Source organism: Etheostoma spectabile, chromosome 6, assembly GCF_008692095.1.
Source record: "Etheostoma spectabile isolate EspeVRDwgs_2016 chromosome 6, UIUC_Espe_1.0, whole genome shotgun sequence".
NCBI classification, from domain to species: domain Eukaryota; kingdom Metazoa; phylum Chordata; class Actinopteri; order Perciformes; family Percidae; genus Etheostoma; species Etheostoma spectabile.
Window position 1 is genome coordinate 20,455,132 of NC_045738.1, and position 11,015 is coordinate 20,466,146.

The 11,015-nt window shown below is 41.6% G+C and overlaps 3 protein-coding genes across 4 annotated transcripts in view; 2 read left to right on the top strand and 1 right to left on the bottom strand.

The window, feature by feature from the left end:
• eaf1 (ELL associated factor 1) overlaps nt 1-5,586 on the bottom strand; it is a 7,824-nt gene extending 2,238 nt beyond the window's left edge. Inside the window, exons 1-5 of the mRNA XM_032517507.1 lie at nt 4,995-5,586; nt 3,821-3,915; nt 2,657-2,793; nt 1,051-1,223; nt 256-471 (exon numbers count right to left, since the gene is read on the bottom strand). Of these exons, the coding sequence (XP_032373398.1) occupies nt 256-471; nt 1,051-1,223; nt 2,657-2,793; nt 3,821-3,915; nt 4,995-5,097 (724 nt within the window). The 5' untranslated portion in view covers nt 5,098-5,586. The remainder of the gene's footprint in view (nt 1-255; nt 472-1,050; nt 1,224-2,656; nt 2,794-3,820; nt 3,916-4,994) is intronic.
• A 688-nt stretch (nt 5,587-6,274) lies between these two features.
• Nucleotides 6,275-10,780, top strand: cenpa (histone H3-like centromeric protein A). Of its 2 annotated transcripts, none has more exons than XM_032517511.1 (5): nt 6,275-6,512; nt 7,145-7,325; nt 7,937-8,058; nt 8,817-8,891; nt 10,199-10,780. In XM_032517511.1, the coding sequence occupies exons 2-5, from the start codon at nt 7,202-7,204 to the stop codon at nt 10,325-10,327; spliced, it is 450 nt and encodes a 149-aa protein (XP_032373402.1). In that variant the 5' UTR covers nt 6,275-6,512; nt 7,145-7,201; the 3' UTR covers nt 10,328-10,780. The 2 variants fall into 2 exon arrangements, with proteins under 2 accessions (XP_032373402.1, XP_032373401.1); XM_032517510.1 differs by having other exon boundaries at nt 6,296-6,512; nt 7,149-7,325.
• Nucleotides 8,831-11,015, top strand: part of mettl6 (methyltransferase 6, methylcytidine) — a gene marked incomplete in the record, with an annotated part of 8,827 nt that continues 6,642 nt past the window's right edge. The window contains 1 exon segment of the mRNA XM_032517509.1: nt 8,831-8,891.

Below are 11,015 nucleotides of genomic sequence, written 5' to 3' on the forward strand. Positions count from 1 at the left end.
TGTCCCCCCCCCCCTCCCCTTTCTCACCTAACTGTCCTTTCAAAAATTAAAGGCGGAAAAGCCCAAAACAAAAACATCTCCATCTCCAGCCTGAACACTAGTGATGTGTGTTTACATGCTACGCTACTGAAAATGGGAGAAATGCTCGAACAAATATATCAAACAAATACATGTCCTCTCCTCTCCTCCCCGCCCAGCGGGACCAGCAGAAGCACAGGAGAAGGGAAAGGAGGCCTGTAGCTGTGAGATACTTACGGAGTGTGTTCATGAGCTGGTTGTTGCCCTGCTGCCGCTCGGCTCCCCCGTTGGCCACGGGGGGGCGGCTGGGCGAGGTCTGGCTGAGCGGTCGGGGGGCGTCGTGCTCGCCCTCACTGCTGCTGTCGTCGCCGCTCCCGGAGGCGCTGGCCGAGTCCGAGGAGCTGCTGCCGCTGCTGCTCATCTGCTCGATCACCTCCACCTCGGCCCGCAGCTCTGCCGGCAGCAGAGACAGCAGGGCTCACGTTAGGACCGAACTCCTTCTAGGCAATATGTCCATATTATGTCAACATGGATGTATGAGACTAGATATCCTTTCAAATTCTGGATATCGTGATTTGAGGCAAGTGTTGTCTTTCCCCGGCTTTAAAGGCTGCATTACAGTAAAATATCGTCATTTTCTAAACTTACCAGGCTTTTGTTGCTGTTCTATTATTTACCCACTCAGTCATTATATCCACATTTTTGATGATTATTTATCTAAAATCTCACAGTGTCAATTTTTTGTCAACCCTTTATTTGCCAAATTGTTTGTCAAAGTTAAAGCTATAGTGCGTAGTTTGTCTCCCCGCATGATAAATTCTAAGTAATGACGACAAAACTGACGCAAGCCTTCCGTAACCATGCACACATGTACTGTATGTATACACATGACACACACACACACACTACATACTGTATAAAAATACATATAGACTTACATCTTTATGCACATATACACAGACATACCTAACAGAAACGCTTTCCTATCCTATGAAAGAAAGTTGGGCTACTGTTGTGGTCGGACCTCCTCACCTCTCTTGATGTCATCGAGCTGAGGCTCTGGGGAGGGATTATCCTTGGAAGGAGAAGGGGAGGTTTTGACCCCGGCCCCGGGCTTGGTGGGGGCCCGGAACTGAGAGCTGGGCTGGCTGGACCGAACCGACTGCTGCTCGATCCGTGCCTGGATCTTACTGCTGCCCTCCGCCCTGAAACGTACACACAGAGCCGACGTCTTTACGCATGTGCTGAATGCGGCTGCTGGTCCGTTGGTTTGCTTCGTTGTTAGTTTTTTATGCATCTGTGCCTGGTTGTCTGCTTCAGTTGTTTATTTTGTATGTCTATTTTAGAGTGCTTTACCATGTGTGTCATTTCTGAAAGCCTAACCAGGGGAAAAGACTGCAAATAGGCCTAGAGCTAGAGCTAGAAGTCCCGCATACACTGCATCAGATGCACTTCAGATGCCTGTATGTATGGTCCCTGACAAATAAACTGATAAATCAAAATTTAAATGTAGCTATTGTTAGTTTTCTAATATATTTAGACGTTCTTTTTGATCTATGTGGAGCTTAAATGTAGGAATATTATCTTTGGAAAGATTCTGAAAGTTGAATGTGTTGTCTGTCCGCCAAATTCTATAGGCAACTTTTGTTTTCCTCAAATTCTGGGTTGAATTCAGTGGAGCTGTAATTATCAACGTCCAACAGGCTTACACTCCTCTTTAGTAATCCTTTTGGGATGACTCCCGCAAGGAAATTGAAATTTCCAGCATCAGTTTAAGCAAGAATACAGTATAGAAGACAATATAAAGAAAAACAGATGGGGCCAAAGAAATTTAACAAAACTTTACTAAAATGATGTGAATGGAATTTTGGTAAAACATATTTTGGCAACATATACTGTGTATTGTACCAAGAGATTACAGCCTTGAAGGATCAAACACTGAGATGAAAAGCACAGTGTGACCCGCTGCAGATCCAGTTTCAAAGATGTATTCCTTCACACGTAAAATACAACTAGCACTGCCTTTCCCAGATGTAAAGTTACTTTGTGATGTGGAGAAATGTGTGAATGTGGTCCCCAGAAATGTTCCACCACCTCCAATATCAGTGCATACAATAATAATCAATGGATAGTACGGAGGAGACCATAAACAACAAAAAATACACGTGGCTCCTAAATGGTTTGTGCTTTCTTTGGTTTGACAAGACAAGACAAGACCACCTTTGTCGAGTCCAAGACAAGAGTAAGACCAGGACTAGTCGAGTCCAAGTCGAGACCGAGTCCAAAGAGGTTTGAGTCTGAGTCAAGACCGAGTCCAGGACAGAATAAAGGTCTTATGCATGACAGGATCAAGACAATCCTTTTGGGTTTCACTTTCCCACCAATATTATTATCAACATAGTAAAGACACCTGGACTCGGTCCAGACCAAAAACCATATCTGGCAAGACCAGTGGCCGAGACCGAGACAAGTCTGAGTCCAAATACTAGCGAGTCCGAGACAAGTCCGGGACCACAGAAAGACTGGACTTGAGTACTACAGCCCTGGTTTGAGATCAGTAAAATATATTTTCCCTGTGAGGACTGAGGGTGAGACGAAAACCAAAAGGTGAGAATTCCTCTGACCTTTGACCTCTCACCTGGTTTTCTTGACCTGGATGCTGCTGCTCAGCTTCTCCAGTACGAAGTCCCCGGTGTCGTGGTTAATGATGAGCACGCAGTCCTTCTGGTACGGCCGCTTGTTTCCTTTGAACACCGTCATGGGAGGCGTGGAGCCCTGGGAGAAGGAGAAGAAGAAGAAGACGACAAATAGGAATATGTACTGTTTGTTGTTTTGCTTCACCAGAGCTTATTGTTTACATTTAAATGTTTCTTCTTCAGGGGGATTCATCATAAGGGAACATAGACTTGGCTGTTTGCAATTGGGGGGGCAGTAGCTCAGCTCGTAGGGAGTTGAGTTAGGAACCGCAGGGTCGCTGGTTGTACCAAGTTGCTTTATTGTTTATTTCCTTTTAATATATTTATGTATGCGCCGATCACCAATGAACTTTCTAGTAGGTGTTAGGGTTATATTGTCTATATTGTTTCTGTTTATAGTGTGTATATATAGTTAGTTTTGGATGTGTAAGCGCATTGTGAGCAATGATGATGAACCACCCGTGTATGGTGGTGGACTGGTAGCTGGAGAGGTGCCAGTTCACCTCCTGGGCACTGTCAAGGTGCTCTTGAGCAAGGCACCAAACCCCCAACTATTCGGGTGTCTTTCCATGGGCAGCCCCCCCCCCCCCCCCCCCCCCCCCCCCACACTCTGACATCTCTCCATCAGTGCATGTGTGTGTAATGTGTGTAATAACAACAGAGTGTAGATTGTAATTTCCCCTTGTGGGATTAATAAAGTAGACATTATACAAAATAATTCACATAATCCTTTTGAAATCCTTGTGTGATCCTCGTTTTGGATGGACTTTCTGAAAACAAAGCAACAAAAAAAAGCGCTATGGAGCCCCTTGGCAACGCCCAAGACCAATCACTAAAGGATTGTGTGGTTTTTCAGGGGGTCTGACATGTGTGTCAAAGTTTTTGTGAGTTTTCCCTCTGGTCAAGACCCTCAAAAATGAGAGAGACCGAGCGGAATAATAATAATATTTACAAAAACTGTAAAACTGCTGCTGTAAGAAGGGAATTTCCCCACAGTGGGATGAATAAAGTATTATCTAATCTAATCTGATCTGATCTGATCTGATCTAGTGTAATCTAATCTTCACTTAATCAGTGACCCAGAGGAGAACCGCAGCCGGTCTTACCGGGATGTGAGGTAACGTGATCGTGACTTCATCTCCTTTCCCGACCTGCAGCTCTCCCTCGCAGCTCGTGTCGATGGACGCCGGTTTGAAGTCATCTGAAGAATGAAGTAAAGGGACTTTTACACGTTCACTCAACATTTTTTGCACATCCTGCACCAGGCCACACGGTCTTGTTTTCTTACACCCCTCGGGTCGTCAAAACTGAAAGTCAACACATTAGTTGACAGTTTTTAATCAACGTTTTTAACTTTTTCTTACGTTTTTGTCCCTTTCTTCAATGTTTGTCACTTTTTTTTTTTTTTACGTTTAACACTACGTAACACTAAGTTGTTAACTTTAGTTTTACAGTTATTTTTGGAATTTATGGTCAATAAACCTAATTTTTAGGAAATTATAGCTTATGTTTGAATTAGAAAAGCAGAAATTAGGAATTATTTAGACTAAAAATAAAGGAATGGATGTTGATGGATAATCACAGATTGGAATATGTCAACTTTTACTCAATACTATTTCAAAACCACTTCAATTATATCTCTTCAAATGCTACAAAATTGAATAATTAATGACAAATGAATTAAAGTGGAGATTTGTACTTGCCAAAGAGCCTTGTGTGAAATCAATCGTGTTATTTTGGGTAATTAAAAAAAACAAAACACTGATATAGGAAAACGGGACAATTTGACTCAAGACAACATGAGTGATCCTAAAACAGTTGCTTTATTGTTTATTTCCTTTTAATATGTTTATGCATGCGCCGATCACCAATGAACTTTCTAGTAGGTGTTAAAGTTATATTGTCTATGTTGTTTCTGTTTACAGTATATATATATATATATATATATATATATATATATATATATATATATATATATATAGTTTGTTTTGGATGTGTAAGCGCATTGTGAGCAATGATGATGATGATCCAAAGCTAAATTCCTCGTATGGTCCTCATACCTGGCAAATAAAGCTGATTCTGATTTCTAATCATTCCTGCAACGTTAAAGCAGTGGGGGGGGGGGGGACGATCTTATCTATGCAAATCACTTCATTTATGTATCCACCTAATTGGCTAGGTAACGTAAGAGACCGCGTCCCTGTCCATGGCAGCGAACTGATCCCACACAGCCACTGATTTAAGATCCTTTTAACACGTAACGCGTGTTTTCCCACTCACATCTGATAGTGTGAAAGGAAGACTTTGGCCTCTTCTCGAAGCTTTCTCCGAGCTTCAGAACATGCTCCTCTTTGTCCAACAGCGGATTCGTGCTCCCGTTCATGTCTCGCGTGGTTTTAAAATGTCGAAAATTCACACGTATGTCAAATGTTTCCAAAGAGAAAAGGACCGTATGGGGTAACGTCGGGGAGATTAGAACAGGCTTTGCTGTAACACAAAGTTAGCCTAGTAGCTGTTAGCTACCCGTTAGCAAAACATCCCCTACGTCACTTGACCACGCCTCTTCCGCTTTTGGTCCGGCAATCAAATACCACCGAAAACAATGCCGCATTCAGGTAGTTTCATGACCATCGGAAAAAACCGATTACCCACTAGATACACCTTCACCCCACCTCTGACAGTGTTGAATATAAAGGTTTGGTGTTTTTGTTGAAGATGAGAAGGTAGACTTTGTTCTCAACATTTTGATCCTTTTAGGAAAACATGTTATACTTAAATGCAGATATTTTAAGACCAAACCCTCCCTGATCCATTGGAAGAATGAGTTAAACCTTTTGTACATGTCACTGAAACGGGTTAAGGTTGGAAAAGCCCCTGATTTGGTTTATTTACTTGAAACTTTTAGTTAAATTTGAGATAGCCCCTTTTGTCTTATTTCTTTTCTTCTGAAGGTAGATTTGCTATGTTTATGCTCCAATGTTCTGTTCATTTGCTCGACCCGAGGCAAAGGTTTATTTTTTTAAATTGGTTGTGTTGTATTTAATGACTTGTTTGTTTGTATATTTGTATTCGGAATGAATAATGAAAAAAAGAACCTTGTCAAAAAATAAAATAAAAGGTACACCTTCACCTCAAGTCGGAACAACAACTAGAAAAGTCGGCGAAATTTTTGCTAAATTGTTGCCGAGTTGCCTAAATTGTTGGCGTCATATTTTTATATGTTCATGGTATTACGCAGCACAGGGAGGACGAACGTGAATTTGTGTAAAAATGTATGTATCAATTCACGTATTGCAAATAATCTTTTGCTCATATATAACTTATAATATTGTATCAGATTTATTGTAACCGTTAGTAGCGTTCCACGTAGATTGACCTAAACTAAATATCAAATAGTAATAATAATAATAAATAACTACTGGGATACTTTTCGAGAAACACTTGAATGCAGCATAAGTTTAAAAAAAGAAAGAAAGGAGCGCGTGGTATATCCATAGACTGTGCAGTCACTGGTATATCCAAACACCACCGATCCCTGATGTGTATTCTCTATGGTATTCTCTCGCTCAGATCCCCGCCCGTTAAGCGAGTTCCGATAAATTTCAACAAGCGCTCCCAAACTGTTTTTGCCCGCCCACTTGCTGCAAGCTGATTGGATGAGTCGGCGAAGAGGCGTCGTTTGAATTTGAGTTCAGTTCATGTTTTTGTTGTGTGTGAGAACCGAGGACCGAGGACTGCTTTTTCGCTTTCCGGTGATTTATAAAACATTGAACTCTGGAATATTGTTCAACATCACGGGTACGTTTATAATTACTATGTTGGGTTAGGAAATGTTAAAAGCGAGTTATTATGACGCTATACACGTAAAATAGCCCGTAAAAGTTGCCCGACCTTTAAATGGAGCTAACGGTAGCTAGCTGTTTGGCTATATGTCTAGCTAACCTGGTAACCAGTTAGCGGGCAACCGTTATCTCGTGAAATATCCGGTAACGTTATGCTTAACTTAGCTAAATTAGTAAGAGACAGGTTTGAAAAAGAAAAAAAAAGTTTTGTAAATAAAGTGTCTTGAGATAATAATACACTGACTCACAGACTTACTTTCAAGCCAATCTTTAAAGTCCCTTATGTAATACATATAGTTATGTTAACGTTACATAGAAAGGGTAAAGTTAGACTGTTGTTTCTGACATTTGAACTCCGCATGGAGGACGTAGCTAGTTGTCCATGGTGGAGAGTGATGACTAAAGTACGCTTAACGTAAGATGAGAAAACCTATTTTAGCTAATCATTGGAGTCTGTATTGCTGTATTTAGGTATAACCAGCTAATTAGATGATTTAATGAGTAAAAAGTATCCATCTCCTACAAAGAGATGATTTGAAGGTTTGGTTTGTGATTGATAAAGCATGTCATGTCCTCCATCTTTCACAGACAGATTTGAGCTGTAGTGGTTTTCCTCCTGTGGACCTGAGCTGTGTTTTGGAGGCGATGCGTCATGATGATTCATCAGCCAGCCGTCGGAAGGGCAGAACCCCTCAACGCAGACCCCCGCCGCCGGGCCCAGGGGCCTCCGGTTCAACCCCTCGGTCCCCAAGACTGAGTGGAAGTTCAAGTGAGAGCCACTGAAGGAGCAGTGCAGACTTTTAAACTTTTTTTTTTCAGTCACAGAAATAAGCCCCTGCTTTTATCCCAACTAAAAAGAAGTAACCTATTGAAAAAAACAAGGCGGGTCATTTACCTGAAATAGTATTTAAAAACATGTCAATAAGATAAAACTCTTATTTTTATTAGACATGTCTGAAAAAGTATTCCTGCCTGTGATTGGTGAAGTAACGTTAGAACACACTACACAATTATCACCACTGGAGCAATCTTTAAAAACAAACAAAAAGAAGAAAGCACTACGTTACGTGTGCATATTAAGCCGATTTATTGCACATGGGACTCCTATTGCTCTTGACCTGAGGTACCCTAAATCTGAGACCTGAGGGGAGTATTACAAAATCAGAGTGAAGGGGGTAGTTTGTGCAGTCTAAAAGTACTTGCGGGTCAAAGGCAACCATCATGGGGAATTTTTGGGATTTGACAGAGAGGGGAGGGGCGAGTCTGGTAGCGAACACTTTCTGTTGACGGAAATGAAACGTCGTCGATATATAGACTAGAGGAAAGCCTACCTTCTCTGCCCTCACAACAAACACTCTACACACTGACTCTGTTTTCTAGGAAAGCCCCCCGCGACTCCCAAGAAGAGACGGTTTCGGCCTGGTACCCGGGCCTTAATGGAGATCCGCAAATACCAGAAGAGCTCCGATCTTCTGCTCAGGAAGGGACCCTTCTCTCGCCTGGTGAGTCCAACAGAAGCAAACCACGAGGAGAGTGTGATAGTTGAACCACGTGTCTCTTCGCGTGTGAACGGGAGTGAGACTCAGCGTGTTTTCTGTAGGGGTGGGAAAATAGATTCTTAGATGCACCGCGATTCTCTCTAGAACGATTGCATGCCAGATTCTGATAAGTTCATAATCGATTATTTTAAAAAGAACATTTTTATGGTTTATCTTTTAAAATACAAACAATATTTTTATTTTAAAGTCACTGTTTTCCAGACATGTACAAATCAGAAAACAGGTGACTGAAAGAGGACGGACAACAACCTCAGAGTTTAGGCACACGTGCAGGAAAAACACCAAAATGGCCAAAAGGAAGAGAAAAAAAAGATAGTTTTGTGCATATATACATACGATCTAAAACTTTTTTTATTTTCAAACACACTGCATACTGGCAGGGAGATGAATTTCTAAACTGCACTTTCTGTCCTCGACGACTAAAAAAACAGCTCAGCATGGGACGGTATGATGGAAAATTTTAGGAGTTTTTAAACTGACTTTTTGAAAACGCGATATACCATGAAACCTGTGACCGGCCCATGCCTAATCGTCACTGCACTGGCTCTTAAGAAGAAAAAGAAAAAATTGATGATGTTGTCATGAGTTGTATCTCTCGCCTGTGTCCCGCTCGCCCCAGCTGGTCTGAAAAAGCATCATTTTCTCTCCCTGTGTGACTGCTGCCGTGATTGATGAAATCTCGGTCTCTTGTCTCGGTTCAGGTCCGTGAGGTGTGCCAGAGTTTTTCTCATGAAGCTCTCAGATGGCAGGTCTACGCTCTTCTGGCCCTGCAGGAGGTAAGCACGTGCCTCCACCACCAAGACAACATTCTGTCATTCTCAGCAGTACAAATGATTCAATAGATCAATAATAACAATAATCCTTTTATTCATAGAGCTTATTTCAAGCCATAAGCATTCAGATGGGGGATTTCACCCAGGGATAAAAGTATGAATAGGCTTGAGATCATTGGACGTTCATAATCAATATTTGACCATTACACAACAATTTCAAAGAATGAAATATACCAACATGACTTTGCGTAAAAGTACCAGCCGACTTTCTTAAACCAAGTGGTGTGTTATCTGTACGCACTTTGAGCTATCCGCTGTATACAGCGGGTGTAAACGTACACGCCACTTGCCGTGTTATTGCAAGAAGGAAACGACGGTTGAGTTATGAAACGTGACACGCGGGACCCGATCCCCGGTCTCCTGGGTGAAAGTCCTGTGTTTGACCCATCCACCCAGACCAACCTCCCTACGCAGATTTTCTCCCTGTCATACTTCTCTACGGCGTAAAATCAAACGCCATCGCAAGGTAATGTAATGTAAGTCAATGGAGGCCAAACAGCATTGAAAAAAAGTGAGTAGGCGTCTTGTTAACACACCAATAATGGCGTGTCATACGTACGCCATTTGATGAGATCATTCTGAATATACACAATATATAGTACATCTCATTCACTGCACTTACAACTGTATGTTTCCGTGGCCGGGTCAGCTCAGTTGGGAGAGCAGAGGTTTACTCCCCGACGCAGCGGCCGTGGGTTCGACTCCGACCTACGGCCCTTTGCTGCATGTCATCCCCCCCCTCTCTTCCCTTTCATGTCTTCATCTGCCCCGAGAAATAAAGGCCTAAAATGCCCTAAAAAAAAATTATCTTTAAAAAAAAAAAGGGTATCTTTATTGTCTGAAAATTGTAATTTAGCTACAAGTTATAGAAGCTGCATTGATTGTTTTCACTGAGCAACAGGAGTATTAATGTGGCGTCTGTGATTTCAGTATTCACTCTCCTTTTTTTGTTCTGGTTTGCACACGTTCCTTTTTGTGAACTATTTTTGAATGAATATTCATAAAGATTGATACTTTCATGTGATCTGCGTGATGAATACAGTGCCTGGTGATGTTTAGTTTTGTAACTATTAATTCAGACTACAACCCAATATTATACATTGGGCCTATTTTCATTCAGAATAATAAAAAACTGACAGCTACGTCCTAAACACACAGTCATCTATGAAAATGAGCTGAAGCCAATAATAATAAGCTAATTTCTTTGACTTGACATCATCTGGCTTTCCTCCCCCTCCTCGTCCCTCCAGGCTGCAGAGGCCTTTCTTGTCATGTTGTTCTCCGACGCAAACCTGTGTGCGATCCACGCCAAGCGGGTCACGCTGTTCCCTCGGGACATTCAGCTGGCCAGGAGGATCCGCGGGGTGGACAACTTGTAAAAACAGGACAGGACAGAGTGGACGAGCAAGCCGCAGCAACAGGAAGGACACTCATTTCATGACACGCTTTCCTCTTCAGTCTGTTCTGAGACTATGATACTGCTTATAATGTGTTAGAACGGGATAAAGGTTTTAAAGGTTTTGTGATTGTGTGCTACATTTTTGGAACTTGGGTTACTGAGTTCTTGGGAAAAGAAATCACTTGACCTGGCAGATCATCACCGGTTTCATGAAAAGGTAATAAATTCAAGTTACCGACTGTTGAAGTCACTTTTAACTGTCAGAAAAGAATCCCTGTCAAGCAGTTGTATTTTTATACTTGTGTACTTATTTGCATAATGTGTTAGTTTGATGAGTGTATTGCTTTTTATATATAATTAATGTGTACATATTGTTCCACATTTATGTGAACTTACTTTGTTAATAAACCGCAAGATTTGTTTCTATTACGTAGCTGATGTCTTATTTTGGTTTGTACACATTCAGTCTCAGTGTGTCTGTGTGTGATGTTAAAACTAACCTTACCAGTCGTGTTCTCTCAGGTAAACAGACAAGTTGCATCATCAGCCAGCTGGAACAGTTGCAAACCTGCTCTCAGTTCTCAAAATTGGTATTCAAATTACAATTTTTTTCTTCAATATAATATAAAAGATCAATTTAGATCAACGCAAAGGCGTTACTTTGGGTT

Excerpts from the sequence above, each read along its gene's own strand:
- cenpa (XM_032517510.1), top strand. The coding sequence starts at position 6,413 with ATGTTTTTGTTGTGTGTGAGAACCGAGGACCGAGGACTGCTTTTTCGC. Across the intron at positions 7,326-7,936 it reads AAGACTGAGTGGAAGTTCAA|GAAAGCCCCCCGCGACTCCC; the intron begins GTGAGAGCCACT and ends TCTGTTTTCTAG. Across the intron at positions 8,059-8,816 it reads AGGGACCCTTCTCTCGCCTG|GTCCGTGAGGTGTGCCAGAG; the intron begins GTGAGTCCAACA and ends GTCTCGGTTCAG.